Source organism: Gopherus flavomarginatus, chromosome 12 (assembly GCF_025201925.1).
Source record: "Gopherus flavomarginatus isolate rGopFla2 chromosome 12, rGopFla2.mat.asm, whole genome shotgun sequence".
Lineage (NCBI taxonomy): Eukaryota > Metazoa > Chordata > Testudines > Testudinidae > Gopherus > Gopherus flavomarginatus.
The window spans coordinates 18823238-18847353 of NC_066628.1; the positions used below are offsets into that span (position 1 = coordinate 18823238).

Consider the following 24116-nt stretch of genomic DNA (forward strand, 5'->3'; position numbering starts at 1 on the left):
TTGAGAAGGTGACGGATTACTTAGATAAAGGAAATGCGGTAGATATAATTTACCTAGATTTCAGTAAGGCGTTCGACACGGTTCCGCACGGGGAGCTGTTAGTTAAATTGGAAAAGCTGGGAGTGAATATGAAAGTTGTAAGGTGGATAAGGAACTGGTTAAAGGGGAGACTCCAGAGGGTCGTATTGAAAGGTGAACTGTCGGACTGGAAAGAGGTCACCAGTGGAGTCCCTCAAGGATCGGTTTTGGGACCGATCTTATTTAACCTTTTTATTACTGACCTTGGCACAAAGAGCGGGAATGTGCTAATAAAGTTCGCGGATGACACGAAGCTGGGGGGTATTGCTAACACGGAGAAGGACAGGGATACTATTCAAGAAGATCTGAACCACCTTGTAAACTGGAGTAATAGAAATAGGATGAAATACAACAGTGAAAAGTGCAAGGTCATGCATTTAGGAATTAATAATAAGAATTTTGGATATACGTTGGGGGTGCATCAGTTGGAAGCGACGGAGGAAGAGAAGGACCTTGGGGTACTGGTTGATAGCAGGATGACTATGAGTCGCCAATGTGATACGGCTGTTAAAAAAGCAAATGCGATTTTGGGATGCATCAGGCGGGGTATTTCCTGCAAGGATAAGGAGGTGTTAGTACCGTTGTATACGGCGTTGGTGAGACCCCATCTGGAATACTGTGTGCAGTTCTGGTGTCCCATGTTCAAGAAGGATGAATTCAAACTGGAACAGGTTCAGAGACGGGCTACGAGGATGATCCGAGGAATGGAAAAACTGCCTTATGAAAGGAGACTCAAAGAGCTTGGCTTGTTTAGCCTGGCCAAAAGAAGGCTTAGGGGGGATATGCTCGCCCTATATAAATATATCAAGGGGGTTAACGTTAGGGAGGGAGAGGAATTATTTAAGTTTAGTACTAATGTAGCCACGAGGACGAATGGGTATAAACTGGATATTAGGAAGTTTAGACTTGAAATTAGACGAAGGTTTCTGACCATTAGGGGAGTGAAGTTCTGGAATAGCCTTCCGAGGAAGGTAGTAGGGGCAAAAGACTTTCCTGGCTTTAAGACAAAGCTTGATAAGTATATGGAGGGGATGTTATGATAGGATCGTTAATTTGGGCAATTGATCTTGAATTACCACCAGACAGGTCTGCTCAATGGTCTGCGGGGTGATGTTGCATGCGATGGGTACTGAGTTGCTGCGGAGAACTCCTTCTTGGGTGCTGGCTGGTGACTCTTGCCCACATGCTCAGGGTTTAGCTGATCGCCATATTTGGGGTCGGGAAGGAATTTTCCTCCAGGGCGGATTGGCAGGTGCCCTGGAGGTTTTTCGCCTTCCCCTGCAGCGTGGGGCACGGGTCGCTTGCTGGTGGTGTCTCTGCAGCTTGAGGTCTTCAAACCATTTTTGAGGATTTCAATAACTCGGTCCTGGGATAGGGGTTGTACAAAATTGGATGGGTGGGGTTCTGTGGCCTGCCTTGTGCAGGAGGTCAGACTAGATGATCAGATTGGTCCCTTCTGACCTATGAGTCTATGAGTCTATGAGTCTATGAGTAAGAAATAGGCAAGGATTAAAATGAATATTGTATTGTATCTGCTATTTGCATTGCTAGTATTTGTAATCCTGTTAAAACTATCTAAACAAAGACATATAATAACAATCAAACAACAATTATTGTACTTCTTAACTCAAAATTCACAAACAAATTCGTCACTAACTAAAGCATCAATAAAAATTCAGATATGTGTGTGACAAGGAGGTAGAATAATAAATCATAGAACTGAAGGGCTGGAAAGGATCTTGAGAGGTCACCTAGTCCATCCTCCTGGACTGACCGTCTAGATCATCTCTGATAGGTGTTTGTCTAAGCTGTTTTTTAAAAAGTCAAATAATGGGGATTCCAAAACCTGCCTTGTAACCTGTTCTGACGCTTCCCTATCCTGAGAGTTAGAAAGCTTTTCTACTGTCTAAACTAAATCTCCCTTGCTGCAGATAAAGCTGATTCCTTATGCGACCCTCAGTGGACATAAAAACCAATTGATCACTGTCCTCTTTATAATAACCTTTTACATGTTTGAAGATTCATCAGGTTCCCCCTCAGTTCTCTCTTCTCTAGACTAAATATGCCCAATTTTTTCAACCTTTCCTCATAGGTCTAAATCTTTTATCATTTTGTTGCTCACTTCTAGATTCTCCATAATTTGTCCATGTATTTTTTACTGTGTGATGGCCAAAACTGAACATAGTCCTCCAGCTGAGGCCTTCTTGGTAATGAGCAGAGCAGAACAATTACCTCCTGGGTCTTACATACACCACAACAGATGATTCTGACTTTGCTTGTTAGTGTGTGCAGAAAGCTGTGAGTGGTCTCATAGCACCATGAAGATGTTCAGTAACTATGCTTCTCAGCAGATGGTCAGCCACTTTATAAAGGCCATAAAATGTTATTCTGATCTTTTACAGCTGGAGAAAATGAGGCACGGAATGATATGATTTGCTCGAGGTCACACTGGGTCAGGATGAAGCCCAGATCTCCTGACTCCCAGTCTTGCCCATTACACAGCACAATGCTGAAGTGCACAGTGTTACTGCGGATAACTGAGGTACCAACCCAGCAAAAGGCTTTGGGGTTAGAGCATGTACAGGGACATCGATGATATTTGCAGGGCAAAGGTTCAAGAGCAGAAATCCAGGACAATCTGTCCCTCACTCTCTAATCAGATTTAAACATCAACAAAAACAAAGTAACCCTCCCCCTAAAGGTATCTGTTTCATGTCATATTTCACAGGCTATTATTACTACTTTTTAAAAACTATTTTTCTTGATAAAACCCATGGCAGACACAAAAGAGAGAAATCAAACGTCCATCACAGGATTTATCCTCCTGGGCTTTGGGAATCTCCATGAACTGAAAATTCTTCTCTTCCCACTGTTGCTAGTGATCTACATTGTGACAGTGGCTGGGAACATCCTCATTGTTGCACTAGTTGTGGCTGATCAGCACTTTCACACCTCCATGTACTTCTTCCTAGGGAACTTGTCCTGCTTGGAGACCTGCTACACCTCCACCCTCCTGCCCAGGATGCTGGTCAGTCACCTGACTGGGAACAGATCCATTTCTGTTAGTGGCTGCATCGTACAATTTGATATCTTTGGTTCTCTGTTAGCTGCAGAATGTTGTCTCTTATCAGTGATGTCTTACGATCGGTATTTAGCTATATGCAAACCACTGCAATATGCAGCCCACATGACTAGTAGATTTTCCTTCCAGGTAGCAATGGGGTGTTGGCTAACTGGGTCTGTAGCCAGCACAATCACAGCATGTTGGCTATCACAATTGATTTTCTGCTGCCCCAATGAAATTGACCATTTCCTTTGTGATTACACCACATTGATAAAACTGTCCTGCAGGGACACCAGCTTGATGGTTCTTGTGATTTCCCCTCTCTCCTTCATATTCCTTCTTCCCCCATTTCTATTAACCCAGGCATCTTATGTGTATATCATCAACACTATCCTGAGAATTTCTTCCAGCACTGGGAGACAAAAGACTTTTTCCACCTGCTCCTCTCACCTCATCGTGGTGACAATTTTCTATGGGACTCTACTTGTTGTCTACATGCTCCCAGACACTGCTGCACTGCGAGACCTGAAGAAAGTGTCCTCTGCCTTCTACACCATCCTGATTCCCATGGTCAATCCCCTCATCTACAGCCTGAGAAACAAAGAGGTCAAGGAGGCCCTGAGAAAAGCTCTGAATAAGACTATGACTTTTATAACCAATCACAAACTTTTTTCTCAACATTTATTGTGAAGTAGCAATAAAATATATATAGTGGAAGCTCACCAAGAGGTATAATGTAGTAAACCAAAGTGCATGTGGGAGCCCTGAATTATTCGAGCTGTTTTATTACCTACCGTGAGACCCCAGGAGTGCAGAAGGGCCAGTTTACAAGTAATGACTGCAGGGCCAGCTATTCGCTGACTCATAAAGCACATTCTGGATGGATCCTGGATCTGCCTGGGGTAATGTGAGCTAAATGAGCTTCACTGTGAGATGGGCAGAGCATGTCCAGCCCACCCTGAACTGAACTCCACCAATGTCAGTGGGGACTTAAGGGGTTTATTCATGATGAAGTTCCCTGCAGTGCAGAGGGTTTACATGAGATATACGATGTTTGCACTATTGTTGTAGCCGTGTTTTCCCCCAGGATATTAAAGAGACAAGGTGGATGAGGTAATATTTTTTATTGGTCCAGCTTTCACTGGTGAAAGAGACAAGCTTCTGAGTTTACACAAAGGTCTTCTTCAGCCTGGGGACAGGCACTCGGCATGTCACAGCTACATACAAATGTGGAACAGATAATGCATTAACACATGTTGCAAGAGGCTATTCAAGGTGAAGTGGGCAGTTAACACCTCTCCAGTCACAGGACAAAGAGGATTGGTGAGTTACAAATTGCTGGAATGAGCCATAAATTCAGTATCTTTATTAAGGCCCCATGATTTTTGCTGTGTAGCAGATTTATGAATTTAAGTATCCTTAAACCATTACAACCCATACTCTCTGGGGACCACATCCTGAATGACATCTTTCCGAATCCCTTCCTTTGGCCTTCAAACATACCCCTGCAACCTCTCCAACCTCATTATCAGACGCAAGTTCCCCACAGACCAGGAACCACCAACTCAAAGAGGCACCAGCCCCGGCCATAACAACAGATGCGAAACCTGCCGACATATCTCCACTGCCATGATGGTCAACACCTACTACAACACATGTTTCCAGATCCATGGGACCTACACATGGCTATCACACCATGTGGCATACCTCAGCTGGTAGGCTTTCTCAGAGCAAGCCCTATCAAATGGCAGGGAGAAGAGAAGGCTTCTCTTATAAACTTTAGCCCACTGCTTAGGCCACTCAACAAGAATATTGGAGACCCCCAGTTTAATTTTGAACATTGGTTTTCTGCATTTTAGATACATGCACTAACCCCAGTGCAAAAGATAGGCTTGAAGGATTAGATTTTTATTTGTAAATTACCCGTATACATCAATTTTACCGCACACACACAAAATAATGAAAAAAATATTTCCATTGATAAGAATAGAAATTTACAGATAGGCAAAGTAAGAAAAATGCTGCTTGAGAATTTATTAGAGTTTGATTTATGTATATTTGCCTTATGGTATTTTGACATGTGATGTTGTCAGCATGTGTTGTAATGGTTGTAAAGCTTTAACTTTTAAAAATCAACATCTCCTGTCATTAAATAATTGTTGTCTGACCAACTCTGTTGAGTGACTCACCCTCACAATTTCTCACACCTGTGATTGTTAAAATCAATAAAAATTGGAAAAAAATCCTTAAAACTCATAATTTTGCCCAATTGTGAAAATGAAAATTGATAAAAATAGAAAAATAATGCTTACAAGCACACACTGCTATTATACATTGAAATTTAAAAAAAAATATATAATTGAATTCTGCCAAGCCTAACTAAAGGATATCTTAATATGGTGCTCTTCCAGTCTTTCCTGTTGAAGCTGTTTCCCTGTTTATAAACAATTAAATATGCACTGGGCCTATAGTGAGCGAAAGGTACTGTGTATCCCAGTGGTCAGGTCAGTCACGTGAGAGATGGAAGATCCCTGTTCAAATTCCTTCTCCTGATCAACCAGAGGAGGGAATTGAGCTGGGGTCTCCAACAGCCCAGGTGGGTGCCCTAACCACTGGGCTAAATTTTGCAAGGGAAGATGCTGCTGTTGCTTCCTTTTTCTCCCATGTCCCTAAAAGACCACCAGAAGCTCCCTAGAAGTTGGGGGGCTACCACTGCCAGAACCATGGCCCTCCCCCTTCCGCCCAAGGCCACGCCTCAACAGAGCCTCTTTCCTGAGGCCCTGCCCCTACACCACCTCTTCTCCGAATCCCCACCCCCACACTGCCACTTCCTCTGAGGCCCCATTCCCACATCACCTCTTCCCCGAAGACCCAGCTTCCACACCACCCCTTCCCTTGAGGCCCTGCCCTCATGTCACACCTTCCCGTGAAGCCCCACTCCCACACAACCTCTTCCCCAGAAGGCTCTGCACATCGATCATTCTTCTCTGCCCCCTCCTTCCTCGCACTTGCCCTTAACTCCTGTAAAAAATGATGGGTCCCCTGGTCCCCCCTATTCCAGCACCCCTGTGTCCCTCTGGCCATTTTGTGTAGAGTTAAGTGTGTGTAGAGAGCCTGCCTACTGGATAAGGTTTTGCAGGTGAGATAAGCTGGGCAACATTCATCTTCACAGGTTTGTAGATCATGCTGGGGCTTCCAGAGATGCATGCCCAGAGGCACATGCCCAGAGGCACAAAGTAAGACACTTTGGGAATGTTTACAGTGCAAATTTAGGTGCCTAAAGTGAGATTTTTAAAGGTATTTTTAAAGGTAGGGATTTCAATGCATGTTAGATGCTTAAATCCCACTAGGCACCTAAATACCTTTAAGAATTTTGCCAGAAGTAAGTTTAGGTGGTTACAGAGTTAAGTGGCAGCAGAGCGAGTGTTTGTGGATTGCCGTGGTGCCTGAAACTGCCTAAATCTTGTCTTCAGGTGCCTAATTCCCTTTGTAGATCTGAGCCGGGTAACCAAAGATCACTGGAGTCTTCTTCATTCATTGAAGCAGGAAGCCACTCATATTCTATGAATTTTAGCTCATTTTCATCTGGTCTTTTGCTATCAGACCTATTGATTGAGACCTTTATAGAATGGCTCTGAGATATTCGTGTGTTACTCCACTTATACACTGATTGAAACTCCTGAAATCAAAGCTGTTGTGCTGACACAAAGCAGAGTGCTAAATCACTGCTTGTATGTTGAATGTTCAGCCAGAATATCAAAGTGTTAATCTTCAACTGGGTAGATAGTTATCATTTTCCCCATTTTGTAATCAGGAAAATCAAACAGCAAATGATTCTTATTTAGCTTTTCTAGAACACCACACATGGCTGCATGAGGATTTAACATACAAATAAAGAAAAAATGTTTTGCCCCCAAATCGTATTGTGCTAACTACTTTGATTTTTATGATTGATTATTTTATTGTTGTTACTGTTATTGTTTTTTTAATTTTAAATTCATATAATATTTTATTTTGATTTAATCAACATGGTAGTTTAAAAACATGACAGTATGTAAAATTACAACCAGCCATATATATAGATAGACCCCAGTCTCAAGGTCACCTACTGAATGGCACACATCTCACGGTGTCCACTGGGCACCCAGCTCCCCTGGTGTCCTGGGAAACTCCCATCCCAGGAGCCTCCCCGCAGCAGGATATTTTCCAAATGGCAAAATGTGGAAAAGGATAAAAAGGATGGGGGGAAAAGGCCCTACTATTTGACCTCCCTCTAACTTATGCCATTTGGAAAATAATAATTAAGTGCTGAAAATATTACTGTCAGAGATAAAGCAATACTTTCACTTTTAATGAAAATGCTTTCAACACTTAACAGTATTCAGTGTTAGGTGGAAATAGTTTGGAAACAGTAAGAAAGTATGAAAAAAACAATATTTTCCTATAATATTTTCCTATGTTTTCAAAATTTCTTTTAGGAAAATTGGAATTTCCAGACAGGAATCTTTCTAATGGAGATATTTCCCATTAAATTTTTCACAGGAAAAATCCTGATTTTCCCACCAGCTCTACTCAGCATCAAGAGATTTCATATGTCACCAGAAAGATCTGGGAGCCTCTATCCGTTCACAAAACAGGCCAAGTGTTCACTTCAGCAATGCTCCGCCCACTAGTGATCCACATCATGTCAGTTAAACATGACCCATGTGTAGTGATAATCAAAGAGTTGTTTGTAAGCCACGTGTTCTACACCAAGCTCTCAGTGATAGGTTCAGAATTCACCATTTAGGGTGAAATATTACCCTCCTCAGAGTGCTAGCATTAGGCCTACACAACACATCAGCCATATTTTGAGGATTTCACTGGGAGTCAAGTAGTTCACAGGTCTTGTATTGATCTTCTGAACAGTTATGAGTTTCATCCTTTAAAAATTTGGACATGGTCCAAAGCTCACTAACTTCAATGGGAGTCTCTCCATTGGGCTTTGGTTCCTTCCCGACTGGGAAAACCAAGAAATGTGCTGCTTGCCAGGAGCCAGGATTCACGATGTGATGGAGAGACTGCCAAGACTCATCAAGCCCTCGGATTGCTACCCCTTCCTGCTCCTCCATGTGGGCACCAATGATACTGCCAAGAATGACCTTGAGTAGATCACTGAAGACAACATAGATCTGGGAAGAAGGATAAAGGAGTCTGAGGAGCAAGTGGTGCTCTCGTCCATCCTCCCTGTGGAAGGAAAAGGCCCTGATAGAGACCATTGAATCATGGAAGTCAATGAATGGCTATGCAGGTGGTGTCGGAAAGAAGGCTTTGGATTCCTTAACCAAAGAATGAGATGATGTTCCAAGAAAAAGGACTGCTAGGCAGAGACGGGCTCCACCTAATCAAGAGAGGGAAAAGCATCTTCACAAGCAGGCTGGCTAACCTAGTGAGGAAAGCTTTATATTAGGTTCACCGGGAGAAGAAGACCAAAGCCCTGAGGTAAGTGGGATACCAGTAGGAAGCATGAGCAGGAATGCGCAAGAGGGGAGGACTCCTGCCTCATACTGAGAAAGCAGGATGATCAACAGGTTATCTTAAGTGCCTATACACAAATGCAAGAAGCCTGGGAGAACTGGAAGTCCTGGTACAGTCAAGGAATTATGACGTGATTGGACTAACAGAGACTTGGTGCGATAGCTCACATGACTAGAGTACTGTCATGGATGGATATAAACTGTTCAGGAAGAACAGGTAGGGGAGTTGCACTGTATGTAAGAGAGCAGTATGACTGCTCAGAGCTCTAGTATGAAACTGCAGAAAAAAACAGAGAGTCCCTGCATTAAGTTTAGAAGTGTGAGCAACAAAGGTGATGTCATGTTACTAGATCACAGGGCCTGGTTCTCATGGGAGACTTCAATCACCCCGATACCTGCTGAGAGAGCAATACAGCAGTGCACAGACAATCCAGGAAGTTTTTGGAATGTGTAAGGGACAATTTCTTGGAGCAAGTGGTGGAGGAACCAACTACGGGCAAAGCTCTTCTTTACCTGATGCTCATGAACAGGGAAGAATTCATAGGGGAAGCAAAAGTGAATGACAACCTGGGAGGCAGTGACCATGAGATGGTTGAGTTCAGAATGCTGACACAAGGAAGAAAGGAGAGCAGCAGATTACGGACCCTGGACTTCAGAAAAGCGGGCTTTGACTCTCTCAGGAAATAGATGGGCAGGATCCCTTGGGAGGATGACATAAAGGGGAAAGGAGTCCAGGAGAGCTGGTTGTATTTTAAATAATCCTTATTGAGGTTGCAGGAATAAATCATCCCAATGTGTAGAAAGAATAGTAAATATGGCAGTTGACCAGCTTGGCTTAACAGAGAAATCCTTGCTGATCTTAAACACAAAAAAAAAGCTTACAAGAAGTGGAAGATTCGACAAATGACCAAGGAGGAGTATAAAAATATGCTCAGGCATGAAATCAGGAAGGATAAATCACACTTGGAGTTGCAGTTCGGAAGAGATGATAAGAGTAACAAGAAGGGTTTCTTCAGGTATGTTAGCAACAAGAAGGTCAAGGAAAGTGTGGGCCCCTTACTGAATGAGGGAGGCAGCCTAGTGACAGAGGATGTGGAAAAAGCTAATATACTCAATGCTTTTTTTGCCTCTGTCTTCAGGAACAAGGTCAGCTCCCAAACTACTGCACTGGGCAGCACAGTGTGGGAAAGAGGTGACCAGCCCTCTGTGGAGAAAGAAGTGGTTCAGGACTGTTTAGAAAAGCTGGATGAGCACAAATCCATGGGGCTGGATGTGCTGCATCAGAGGGTGCTAAAAGAGTTGCTGGATGTGACTGCAGAGTCATTGGCCATTATCTTTGATCAGGGGAGGTCCCAGATGACTGAAAAAAGGCTAATGTAGTGCCCATCTTTAAAAAAAAGAAGAAGGAGGATCTGGGGAACTACAGGTCAGTCAGCCTCACCTCAGTCCCTGGAAAAATCATGGAGCAAACCTCAATCTATTCTGAAGCATTTAGAGGAGAGGAAAGTGATCGGGAATAATCAGCATGGATTCACCAAGGGCGAGTCATGCCTGACTAACCTAATTGCTTTCTATGACTAAATAACTGGCTCTGTGGATGAGGGGAAAGTTTGGATGTGTTATTCCTTGACTTTAGCAAAGCTTTTGATATGGTCTTCCACAGAATTCTTGCTAGCAAGTTAAAAAAGTATGGATTGGATGAATGGACTATAAGATGGATAGAAAAATGGCTAGATAGTCGGGCTCAACAGGTAGTGATCAATGGCTCCATGTCTAGTTGGCAGCAGGTATCAAGCAGAATGCCCCAAGGGTTGGTCCTGGGGCCAGTGTTGTTCAATATCTTCATTAATGATCTGAAGGATGGTGTGGATTGCACCCTCAGCAAGTTTGCAGATGACATTAAATTGGGAGGAGTGGCAGACATGCTGGAAGGCACAGAGGGACCTAGACAAATTAGAGTATTGGGCTAAAAGAAATCTGATCAGGTTCAACTAAGGACAAGTACAGAGTCCTTCATTTAGGATTGAAGAAGCCCATGCACTTCTACAGACTAAGGATCAAATGACTAGGCAGCAGTTCTGCAGAAGAGGACCTAGGGGTTACAGTGGACGAGAAGCTGGATATGAGTGAACTGTGTGTCCTTGTTGCCAAGAAGGCTAATGGTATTTTGGGCTGTATAAGTAGGAACATTGCCAGCAGATCGAGGGACGTGAGCATTCCCCTCTATTTGGCATTGGTGAGGTCTCATGTGGTGTTCTGTGTCCAGTTTTGGGCTCCACACTACAAGAAAGATGTGGAAAAATTGGAAAGAGTTCAACGGAGGACAAAAAAAATGATTAGAAGGTGTAGCATATGATTTATGAGGCGAGGTTGAGGGGATTGGGATTATTTAGTCTGCAGAAGAGGAAAATGAGGGGAGATTTCACAGCTGCTTTCAACTACCTGATGGGGGATTCCAAAGAGGATGGAGCTCGGCCGTTCTCAGTGGTGGCAGATGATGGAACAAGAAGCAATGGTCTCAAGTTGCAGTGGGGGAGGTCTAGGATGGATATTAGAAAACACTATTTCACTAGGAGGGTGGTGAAGCACTGGAATGGGTTACCTAGGGAGGTGGTGGAGTCTCCTTCCTTAGAGGTTTTTAAGGTCAGGCTTGACAAAGTCCTTGATGGGATGATTTAGTTGGGGACTGGTCCTGCTTGAGCAGGAGGTTGTACTAGATGACCTCCTGATGTCCTTTCCAACCCTGATATTCTATGATTCTATGATTCCCTAATAGGATTGAGAGACTCAGGAGTTGGCCGAAGGGTCTGTGGAGAAAAATTCTTTTTTGTAGTATACCTAGAGTGGAGAAATTGGAGATCAAGCAGTCCTATGGCCTACTTTATATGGACAAATTCTAGGAAGGGGAGGGAAGTATGAATGTCCACTGCCTTGCATCTTGTGCAATCATTCACACCTCTGAATGAGAATATAAATGCTCAGGACCTATTTCTCCTCTGACTTATGCCTCTGATGTTAGTGCAGTCACTTCTGATTTACACTAGTGTCAGTCAGAGAAGAATCAGGCACTATTATTCTGCTCTGGAAGCATATTACAAATGTAATCAACTACAGAAGTTGCAAGGCCATGGAGATTCATGCCATCATATTCCACAGTTTCTTTCAAACCTTGGCCAACCAGGGCAGGGATGAATGAAAATTCAGAGGAACTTTCCTCACATATAGGAAGGAATGACTGAACCACCAGCTTACCTTGCCACAGTCAACGAAACATTCATGATTAAATTAATAGCATTTGGTCAACATTAATCTTAATGGTGCAACGAACCTAGAAATGATGCTATCCATATTCCCTTCACATGTAAGATCTCCTCCATAAATACTGATATCTAGAAGACAATCATATACCCATGTGATCTCCAATACAATGATTTTACATAGAGGACATTATTTTCCAAAATTAGATATTTCAACAAGATTCTTCATTGCAATTTTGAGTTGAAATGAAAAAAATGAAAGCCTACTTATATTAAATGCAGATGATTTTTTGTGATTTTTTTTTCTGTGTTTCAATCAGCAATGGAGATGATAATTATTTCTGAAACTTTGATAGTGCTTTTTGGCCAAAATTTCTAATTCTAATGCGTATAAAAATTGGACAGAACATTAACATTTTATGTGTTTCTTTTTTGCAGTTTTGGTATACTAGTTGAACCATAGCATTGAATGCCATTGACTTCAAAAGAGCTGCTCAAGATTTGCACAGTTGTATAACTGACATCAGAAAAAAAGATGTGTACCCAAATTACTTTCTATGAGAAAATATTTTTCTCTTCATCATGTCTCCCAATATTCTCCTCAGAGCCTCTTTTACCTCCTTGTTCCTCAGGCTGTAGATAAAAGGGTTCAAGGTCGGAGTGACAGTTGTGTATATCAGAGATAGCACTTTGTTGCTGTCTGGTAAGTTAATGGAGTTGGGTCTTAAATAGATCAGACTGCTGCAGCCATAATACAACGTCACCACAATGAGGTGTGAGGAGCAGGTGGAGAAGGCTTTGTGTCTGCCTTCAGCCGATGCCATCTTTAAGATGGTGGAGATAATAAAGATGTAGGACACAAGGATGAGAGTAAATGGAGTGAAGATGACCAGTATAGAAGCTGAAAACAACTGCATTTCATACTGAGAGGTGTCAATGCAAGAAAGCTTAATCAATGGGGGAATGTCACAGAAAAAATAGTTTATCTTATTGGAGCCACAAAATGGCAAGGTGAAAACCCAGACTGTCTGTATTAGGGACACCACATTCCCACTGAACCATGAGAGAACTGCCAATGAAAGGCACACCATCCTGTTCATGATGAGCCTGTACCTCAATGGGTTGCATATGGCCACATAGCGATCATACGCCATGGCGGCCAGAAGGAAGCACTCAGAGGCCCCAAGAAAGAGCAGGAAATACATTTGTACAACACAGCCCATGTAGGAAATGCTCTTGTCCTCTGAGAGGAAGTTCACCAGCATCTTGGGGACAGTGACCGAGGTGTAGCAGATCTCCAGGGAGGATAAGACCCGGAGAAAGAAATACATGGGGTTGTGAAGAGTTGGGTCCATGGTGATTGTGATGAGAAGGATGTTCCCACTCAGCGTAATGGTGTAAAATAACAGATACATGGAGAACAGAGGCACTTCCAGCTCCTGATGGTTGGACAATCCCTGTAAAATGAATTCAGTCACCACAGTGAGGTTCCTCCTTCTTGATTCTTCTGCGTATTTCATCTGTGGGGGGACAATAAATATCTAGGTAACATGTGAAGGAATGACCCACTGCAGCAACTAAGTGGGGGATGTTCAAAGGCACATATGGAATTTATGAACCCAATTCCCATGGACATTCAGTAGGAGTTGTGGCCCACATCCCCAAAGGTATGTGAGTGGCTACTTCCCATTGATTTCTAGGGGAGTTAGGCACCTGAATACTTTAAAGTGTCTGGGAGCCTGGCTGCCACATGTGCCTTTGAAAATCTTCCCCAAGAGCCTTAAGGGCAAATTCTTTCTTCATGTCACCCAGTTCAAATCTCATCGAGGCTCATTCCGAAATCCCTGTGTGGGTTGATTGGCATTTCCTACTCTAGATATGGACAGAAAATGGGTGTAAATGTCTCAAGAAAAAGAATCACCCCCAAAAGTTCATAATTTCTCTGTGAGCAGTCAGGACTGCCTGGAAAGGACACCTCAGTTAGACAGATAGACTCACAGATAAACCAACAGAAAGACACACCGACACACAGGCAGACCAATAGAAATACAGATAGACCAATAGATATATAGACCAGTAGACCAATGGATAGTTTTCACTTGGACCCATGTTACTTGTTTAAATTCTATCCTCTTTCACATTACTTTAACCATCCCACCTTCCCTTCTGCTCCAATAAGGATGCACAGTTTGTACTTGTGGCACCGGAGAGACTAACAAATTTATTTGGGCATAAGCTTTCGTGGGCTAAAACCCACTTCATCGGATGCGTGCAGTGGAAAATACAGCAGGAAGATATATATGCACAGAGAACATGAAAAAACTGGATGTTACCATACCAGTCTCATGGCAACACCCATTTTTTCATGTTCTCTGTGTATATATATCTTCCTGCTGTATTTTCCACTGCACGCATCCGATGAAGTGGGTTTTAGCCCATAAAAGCTTATGCCCAAATAAATTTGTTAGTCTCTAAGGTGCCACAAGTATGCCTTGTTTTTGTTTGTTTGTTTGTTTGTTTGTTTGCTGATACAGACTAACACAGCTACCACTCTGAAACCAGTTTCTGACTTAGCAATTCAAAAGGAACAGATTGACTACACTATGTTCTAAATGGTACACTATAGAGATCCCCAAGTGGTGCAGATCAGCAAAGCTGCTTTGAAGTAAATGGAGCTATGCTGATCTGCACCAGCATTTTACCCTAGAATTCCATGTAATCAGCACAGAGTTTTCTGCCCTGCTCGGTGAATCTAAAGTATGAAGACATTACCAGAGAACAGGAGTGTGTAACTACAGGTCTACAAGGAAATGTAACAACTGTATATAGGCATGTAGAAAAACGTAACAAAAAGTAGATCTGGTTTAAAATTTTTAGATAAATGTTTTCCCCATAAGAAAATGCTAATTCAATAAAATCTAAATGTTTAGCTGGAATGCATTGATTTTGTCAAAACTTTCCATGGGAAATTGATAAGGTTGAAACTTTTTGTTTTGTCAATATAATATGATATAATATAATGATAAAGTCCAAATGAAAGATAATATAATAAAATGATAATGTTCAAAAGAAATGTTTCAACCTTATTAAAAAAAATTTTTTCCTTATTGATGTGCAATATTTCAGAATATTTTGTTTCATGAAAAAGTCTGAAATTTTTACCTTTTGGCCTTATTTGAGATTAAAACCAATTTTGAAATCTATGTATTTCTTACAGGACAGAAATTCCATTTTTTGACCAGTTCTGAAAAAAAGGTAAGGCATTGCTCTTATTCTTATTTGTAATAAATAATAATAATAATAACTAATTAATAATAATAAAAATAAGCCAATTCTTTGAGCCTGTTATGCTAGACTTACGGATTATCATTTCAGTTTCTCCATGAGCAATTCCACAGCAAGCACTGTGATAATTTACAGAACAAGGTCCCATTCAATACGAAGGTATCACACTCTATCACCTATCATTTATATAGCACCTTCCTCTGAGAACCTCTCAACAACTAACATCAGTTGTGTAAGTCTCACTACCTCTGGCTGAGACAGGTCAGTATTTATCCCATTTCTACAGATGGGGAAACTGAGCCACAGAGCAGCAAGAAATGATTCTCTTCCAAGGTTGCACAGCTAATGTGTGATGGAGCAGGAACAGATTCCAGATCTCATAAGTCACCCTGGTCTAAGCACAAAACTGCCCCTGAATATTCCCTATAGATGTGAGAGTATACACCTCTGCAGAAAACCAAATATACGATTAATCAAACTACAGAGATGGGAGTCATATATATGTACCGAGAGATAGACAGACAAACAGTTCGTCTCATGCATCCACCAACCATCAATACAATCCCATTGTTTGGCTGTCAGCGTGCTCCATTCTAAAGACACCAGTAAAGGCTGCATGGCTACCGATGCTGCAGAGACCACAGCCTTGACAACTTGCATTTGGGGAATAATAATATCTGTCAGTGCATAGGCGTAGTTTGACATCTATATTTTTGAGGGGGCAACTCCATCAGGCCAATGGAGGCCCGCATGTGTGGAGAGGAAAATTCCACACCTGCCTGAGGCTTGCAGTTTGAGGGGAGCAACGCCCCTTCTGCCTTCCCTCCAAATACTCCCATGGTTAGGAGTTGCCAATAACCAAAGGCTCTGATCTAGCAAACTTTGCCACATAAGGAGTGTCATTCATGTGTGTATTTGTGAAACTGAGCCTGGATAAATGTGTGATAAAGTGCATAATCCTATCTGACCGCTAAACTTCTCTAATGTCACAGAATTAGGAAGTTCTGTGTTTATCATATGACCAGGCAAAATTAAAACGTAATTGGCAATGGCCGAATTCAGAGTCTGAGATCCCTGAAATCACAGTCTGCTCAGTTAAACAGGGAATTAAAAAACAATAAAAAAAAGCAGAACAAATACTTCATCATTAGTGTCAATTTTACACAATCTCTTCTGATGAAATCAAACCTGATGCAAACTCTCATTTGCCTTCAACTTAATTATAAGATACTGATTTATCTCTTTGCAATTGCCAGAATCTGCCAGATATGGAGCTATCTCTGCCTGGTTTAGTTGTATGTTCGGGTCTGCATCGCTTGATGGACACATTTTCTTTCTTTCTTTGAATTACCTTAATAGCTAGGAGCCCCAGTCATCGATTAGGGCCCCGGTGACCTGTGCGCTGGACAAACCCAGAACAAAGAGCCAGCCCTTGCCCCCAAAGAACATATAGCCGAATTCCATCATTTCACACTCCGTATTCCTTCTGGAAGAGTTTACATTTCTGTATGGAGCCCTGGGATGGCTAATGCCAGGAACTTCCAGAGACAGGCACCTGTTTAATTGTAGTGTTACATTTCTCGAGAAAAGCAAGAAAAGGAAATACTAAGGGGCTGACTCTCGGGTGGTGAAAATTCTTTGTTACAAATGACACTAGCTGAAAATCTGTCCCTGGTTTCCATGCTGAGATAGTTCAAGTCACAGGATCTAAAGCATCATGCCCTCAGCTATGTTTTCAAGCCGTGTAAAAGTGAACAATAACTACAATTTAGTTAGATTCAAAATAAGTTCCTCCTACCGCCAGCTCCTTCTGCTCACCTCTCTGCAAATGATTGTGCTGGTTTCTGTGGTCTATTTGAGCCCCCTTAGATGACCTTTGGGGCAGTATTGTGCTGGAGCTTACACCCAACTCACTGGGGGATTCTATTGCTTCTCTCTGATTGGGCTGTAAAAAAACTGCAGCGTTAGGATTTTCAGTGTAAACTTTTCCCTTTTTTGGCTTGAGAGTCACTAGGTCTAATTCTCACTCACATTAAAACCACTTCATGTGGCTCTGGCAATGTCACAGAGCCTTGTGAGTGAATGTAATTTATATCCATTTTCAGGCACTTTTTTACAGTGCTAGAGTCGTACAAGGGAGCCTCCATGTCAATGGGATTTGGGTCAACTAAGCCAAATTCTGCTCTAAAGCGACATCTAAATTGGGAGCTGGGGGAGTGGTGGTACAGGCTAGCTTCCTCTACTATACACCCACGGGGTGCGAGCAGGTTTGCACTCAGGGTGACTAGCGCACGGTACTGTCACTTACCGCTGCCTGTGCTACTGTGGCCACATTCCTAATTTTAGCACACTATCAATGAGAGCTAGTACAAGTATGTCTGCACCAGCTGGGAGTCACATTCTTATCTCCAAGTGTAGACGTTAGCCTAAGTTACACCCGTGTAAATCGAGATTAAGGTCCTCATATTGCACACCCATTAGCCTGATCCAAAGTCTGTTTCAAACCTTTTTTGGAGACGAGGGGAAACATAGAAATTGGACTGTTTTGCAAAATGAGTTTTTTGTTTTTGATCAGCATTATAAAGAACCAGACATACTCGATAGCTGCAACACAGTGCCAGAGACCACAGTGCCAGAGACTTGTTGAAGGAAAAGGTCTTTACTTTGTCTGAGCTGGAAGCCAGGATTGGGGCCAGCCGAGTCGGATCAGTGCTAGCAACACTAGCCTTTCAGTGGACAGAAGGTACCTGACAGTGAAAGGTCCGGTGTAGGGTTGACTTCTCCTAATGTCAGCAATGGACTCTCAGTGTATGATCAGCCTTGAGGCCCATCTGAATAAGGGAAATCTGCAGTAAATTGGAGCAGATTCTGCCCCTGCAGACTGGGCCCTTGTCAACATACACAGCCTGAAACTGACCAGCACCTCTGACATGAACTGGCCCCATTCGTATGTCTACACTGCAATGTAAGGCCAGGGTTAGTAGAACTAGAGTTGGCAGAACCTGTGTTTGGTAACCTAGGGCTTGAGAGTCTACACTCATTCGTAAACCCAGTTCAGGAATTTTTGATCCTTGTGTTCCAACCTGGAGCTCCAGTATCTACACTGTATTATGTGGGCCTGAGTCCAATCCCTGACTTCCTAGCATCCTCCTCAAATGCTCTAGCCATTTGTTCATAGGGCAGCATGAGAAAACTTAACTGTCTACCAAATTTGACTGTCTAGAGGACAAAGGAAGACGGCCCATGGTACCGTGGAATACTTCTGACGATTGCCCATGGTATCTCTACATTGCAATTAAACACCAGCAGCTGGCCGGTATTAGCTGACTTGGATTTGAGGGGCTCAGGCTGTGGGGCTGTAAAATTGTGGTGTAGATGTTTGGGTCGGATGCCAGGCTCTGGGACCCTCCCTCCCTCTGAGGTGTTTAATTGCACTGTAGACATACCCGCCAAAGCACAAGTCCAGTGAGGCTGTGTCTACGCTGCAAAGCAGCAGGGTTTGAACCCTGATCCTGGCTTGACTCAGGCTCAGATCCTCCACCCCTGTGGGATCCTTGATCTGAGCCCTGGGTTAGCACAGTTTGCATGAAGATGGAAGGGGGATTAGGCTTCATTCTGAGTTTGAACCCTGAGTTTACACTACAGTGTAGACATAACCTCTGAGGATACCTTCAGCCAAAGAGGCTGAGAACTTTGAAGGCAATAGACCTAAAAAGGGCTGGCCAGTGTTAGGCACGGATCTATGAGTACATCTATACTGCAGTTAAACACCCCCAGCTGGCCAATGTCAGCTGACTTGGGCTTGTGGGGCTAATCCCTTTCTGTGCAACTCCTTTCTAGGCTGTCATTTCACATTTTATATGTATGCAACCGATTGTTCCTTTCTAAGTGGAGTACTGTGCATTTTTCTTTATTGAATTTCATCTTATTTACTTCAGACCATTTCTCCAGTTTGTCCAGATCATTTTAAATTATAATCCTATCCTCCAAAGCACTTGCAACCCACCCAACTTGGCATCGTCCGCAAACTTGATAAGTGTACTCTCTATGCCATGATATAAAGCATTGATGAAGATATTGAACAGAACTGGACCCAGATCTGATTCCTATGGGATCAAACTTGATATGCCCTTCCAGCATGACTGTGAACCACTGATAACTACTCTCTGGGAATGGTTTTTCAACCAGTTATGCACCCACCTTATAGTAGCTCCATCTAGGTTGTATTTCTCTAGTTTGTTTATGAGGTCATGTGAGATAGTATCAAAAACCTTACTAAAGTCAAGATATAACAAATCTACTACTTCCCCTCTATCCACAAGGCTTGTTAGCCTGCTGTCAGATTGGTTTGACATTATTTGTTCTTGAAAAATCCATGCTGTTACTTATCATCTTATTATCTTCTAGATGTTTGCAAATCGATTTCAGTAAGGCATTTGACAAGGTTCCACATGGGGAATTATTAGTTATATTGGAAAAGAAGGGGATCAATATGAAAATTGAAACGTGGATAAGGAACTGGTTAAAGGGGAGACTCCAACGGGTCGTACTGAAGGGTGAACTGTCAGGCTGGAAGGAGGTTACTTGTAGAGTTCCTCAAGGATCAGTTTTGGGACCAATCATATTTAACCTTTCTATTACTGACCTTGGCACAAAAAGTGGGAAAGTGCTAATAAAGTTTGCGGATGACACAAAGCTGGGAGGTATTGCTAACACAGAGAAGGACCTGGATATCATACAGGAAGATCTGGATGACCTTGTAAACTGGAGTAATAGTAATAGGATGAAATTTAATAGTGAAAAGTGCAAGGTCATGCACTTAGGGATTAATAATAAGAATTTTAGATATACATTGGGGACACATCAGTTGGAAGCAACAGAGGAGGAGAAGGACCTTGGAGTATTGGTTGATCACAGGATGACTATGAGCCACCCATGTGATATGGCCATTAAAAAGGCTAATGCAGTTTTAGGATGCATCAGGCGAGATATTTCCAGCAAAGATAAGGAGATGTTAGTACCGTTATATAAGGCACTGGTGAGACCTCATCTGGAATACTTTGTGCAGTTCTGGTCTCCCATGTTTAAGAAGGATGAATTCAAACTGGAACAGATTCAGAGATGGGCTACTAGGATGATCCGAGGAATGGAAAACCTGCCTTATGAAAGGAGACTCAAAGAGCTTGGCTTGTTTAGCCTAGCCAAAAGAAGGCTGAGGGGGGATTTGCTTGCTCTTTATAAATATATCAGAGGGATTAATAATAGAGAGGGAGAGGAATTATTTAAGCTTAGTACCAATGTAGACACAAGAACAAATGGGTATAAACTGGACACTAGGAAGTTTAGATTTGAAATTAGATAAAGGTTTCTAACCATTAGAGGAGTGAAGTTCCGGAACAACCTTCCAAGGGCAGTAGTGGGGGGGAAAGATATATCTGGCTTTAAAACTAAGCGTGATAAGGTTATGGAAGGGATGGTATGATGGGATAGCTTAATTTTGGCAATTGATCTTTGATTATCAGCAGATAAGTATGCCCAGTGGTCTGTGATGGGATGTTGGATGGGATGGGATCTGAGTTACTGCAGAGAATTCTTTCCTGAGTGCTGGCTGGTGAGTCTTGCCCACATGCTCAGGGTTTAGCTGATCACTATATTTGGGGTCGGGAAGGAATTTTCTTCCGCGGCAGATTGGCAGAGGCTCTGGAGGTTTTTCACCTTCCTCTGCAGCGTGGGGCATGGGTCACTTGCTGGTGGATTCTCTGCAGCTTGATGTCTTCAAACCACAATTTGAAGACTTTAATAACTCGGACATAGGATAGGGGTTTGTTATAGAAGTGGATGGGTAGGGTTCTGTGGCCTGCTTTGTGTAGGAGGTCAGACTAGATGATTATATTGGTCCCTTCTGACCCTAAAGTCTATGAGTTTATGATTACTTAATTATTTGTTCCATTATCTTTTGGGGTACAGAAATTCAAATGACTGGTCTGTAATTCCCAGGTTGTTCTTATCTCCCTTTTTATAGACTGACATTACATTTTCCCTATTCCAGTCTTCCAAGATTTTTCAAAGATAATCACTAATGGCTCAGATATCTCCTTATTCAGCTCCCTGAGTATTCTAGGATGCATTTCATCAGGACCTTGTGAATTGAAGACATCTAACTTGTCTAAGTAATTTTTGACTTGTTCTTTCCCTATTTTAGCTTCTAATTCTACCTCATTTTCACTGGCATTCACTATGTTAGATACCCAGTCACCACCAACCTTCTTGGTGAAAACCGAAACAAAGAAGTCAGTAAGCATCTCTGCCATTTCCACTTTTTCTGGTATTGTTTTTCCCCCTTCATTGGAGTAACAGGCCTACTATGTCCTTGGTCATCCTCTTGCTTATAATGTATTTGTATAATGTTTTCTTGTTACCCTTTATGTCTTTTGCTAATTTAATCTTTTTTTGTGTCTTGACCTTTTGAATTTTATCCCTACATACTTGTGTTATTTGCTTATATTCACCCTTTGTAATTTGACCTAGTTTCCACTTTTTGTAGGACTCTTTTTTGAGTTTAGATCATTGAAGATTTCCTGGTTACGCCAGGGTGATTTTTCACTATACTTCCTATCTTTTCTACGCAGTTGGGATAGTTTGCTCTTGTGCCCTTAAACATAGTGCTATCCATACTGGCACTTCTGTAGGTGTAACTTATGCTGTTCAAGGGTGTGTTTTTTCACGCCCTGAGTGACAAAGGTTATACCAACAAAAGTGCTACTCTAAACGTAGCCTAAGACTCCTCAAGTGAGTAAGGTCAAGGTTTTAAAAAGATATTTAGGTACCTGACTCTCACTGAAATCAGTTCTTATGAATGAGAGTAGGAGTGCCACAAGCTGACACCTTTGATCTTTTGCAAGAGTGGAAAGAAAGAAAGAAAGAAAGAAAGAAAGAAAGAAAGAAAGAAAGACAGATTCTTAGATTATGCTTTGCCAAACCGCAGTGGCCTCAGGTTTTGGGGTTTTTTTGGAAAATTTTGCAATGAACACCAAATTAACCAACTTTCCCCTACAATCAAGATTCATGACTCTTCTTGGCTTATTAAGACGTGGGCAAATCCTTCATGAGCAATGCCACTGATTTATAAAAGGGTTACAGAAATAAGGCCTTTTACTTTAAATATTCTATTACTTTCAGTCTGTGAATCAGTATATATATGTGGCCATATGATTTAATGAATTATTAATTAAATTTAATATATTAATATATATGTTTTAATTAATCTTCATTTCTGCTCCTGAGAGATTGCAATGGTTCTAGCTGAGAGCTTTAAGCTTTGCACAGAGTATCCTTAGTCAGGGACATTCAGCTGGAGTTTTGTCTGAGTATTGACAGAGTAAAGTCTGAGAACGAATGTAAGGACTTGGTATTTGCTTTTAACTACAAGTTACTTCAACTTTGGTTGGATTTTTTGTCAAGTGTCCGATTCTGCCACCCTTATTCACAGTAAGTAGTACCTTCCTGCCAGTGTAGCCCCCTTGATAACAATGGATTGTTCATTTCAATTGTTTGATAATTAACCTTACAAGTATGTATATTCAGGCTTCCTTTTCCCACTGTGCCTAACAGAAGACTTGGTCAGGGTGACCCCAGGCACATTCAGCTTGATGTCTTGTCCCTCTATCTCCCAATAAGGTCTATTACACTTTATGCCTCCCAAACTCAAAATTTAACCAGAATGGTCCACACTCTCATGTAAATGCAATGTAAAAGAGGCTGGGCCCATCCACTCAATTCCCTTTGCTCTCCAATAGACAGCGGCAGAGAGCTCCCTCAACAGTGGAGTCCTTCCATAACTGCAGGTCTTAAGCTGCTCTGGGCCCATGTCAGGGTTCCCTCCCCACTCTGAACTCTGGTGTACAGATGTGGGGACCACATAAAAGATCCCCTAATCTTATTTCTACAAGCTTAGGCTAAAACTTTCCTTGTCCAAGTGATTTAGACAAAAATTCAGGAAAAAAGGCCACTTAGAGTCCCTGTTTCCCTAAAATATTCCCCCCAAGTCCCTTCACCCCCTTTCCTAGGGAGGCTTGAGAATAACATACTAACCGATTGAGCACAGACCAAACCCCTGGGTTTTTAAACACTGAAAATCAATCAGGTTCTTAAAAGAAGAATTTTATTTTTTTAAAAAAGTAAAAGAACCACACCTGCAAAATCAGGATAGAAGGTAGCTTTACAGGGTAAATAAAAAGATATAAAACACAGAGGATTCCCTTCTAGGCTTAGCTTCAAAGTTACAAAAAACAGAAATAAAACTCCATCTTAGCATAGGGAGAATTCACAAGCTAAACCAAAAGATAATCAAATGCATTTCCTTGCCTTTACTTATAATTTTTGTAATTTTATATGTATCGTTTCAGGTATCTTTTCAAGAGATGGTTTACCTGCTTGGTCTCTCTCTCTATCCAGAGAGAGAGCAAACAAAGCCTCTCTCCCTGCCCCAGATTTGAAAGCATCTTCTTTCCTTGGTCCTTCTGATCAGGTCCAAACCAGGTTATCTGAGCTTCTTAACCCCTTACAGGTAAAGTGATGCTATACCTCTGATCAGAAGGGATTTTATTTTGCTGCATACATAAAGGTGGTTACCCTTTATATTTATGACAGCCCCTCTTCCTCCATTTCATCCACAGGTGACAGTTTTGAGCTCTCTTATTTCTAAGGCTTTGATCAATGGGCTTACAGAGAGAGAAAGAGAGAGACATTCCCTGTTGGATATTATATAGGATTTTTTAAAGAGATTTTTCTTCAAGGGACTGCAACATCTTACAAATCAAACTTCTCTCTGGAATTTCTTTTGCCTACTATTATCACAATTATCGCCTGAGATAACTGTTAGTAAAAGAGCTTAGAGAGCAAATATTATTCAAGGTT

General features: G+C 42.0%; 1 protein-coding gene across 1 annotated transcript; it reads right to left on the reverse strand.

Annotated features, from left to right (window-relative positions):
- Positions 1-12463: 12463 nt before the first annotated feature.
- Positions 12464-13435, reverse strand: LOC127032481 (olfactory receptor 10A7-like). The gene has a single exon (XM_050919797.1). The coding sequence runs from the start codon at positions 13433-13435 to the stop codon at positions 12464-12466; it is 972 nt and encodes a 323-aa protein (XP_050775754.1).
- Positions 13436-24116: the final 10681 nt, after the last annotated feature.

Bases quoted from the DNA above. Each gene is read 5' to 3' on its own strand.
- LOC127032481 (XM_050919797.1), bottom strand. From the start codon at position 13,435: ATGAAATACGCAGAAGAATCAAGAAGGAGGAACCTCACTGTGGTGACT.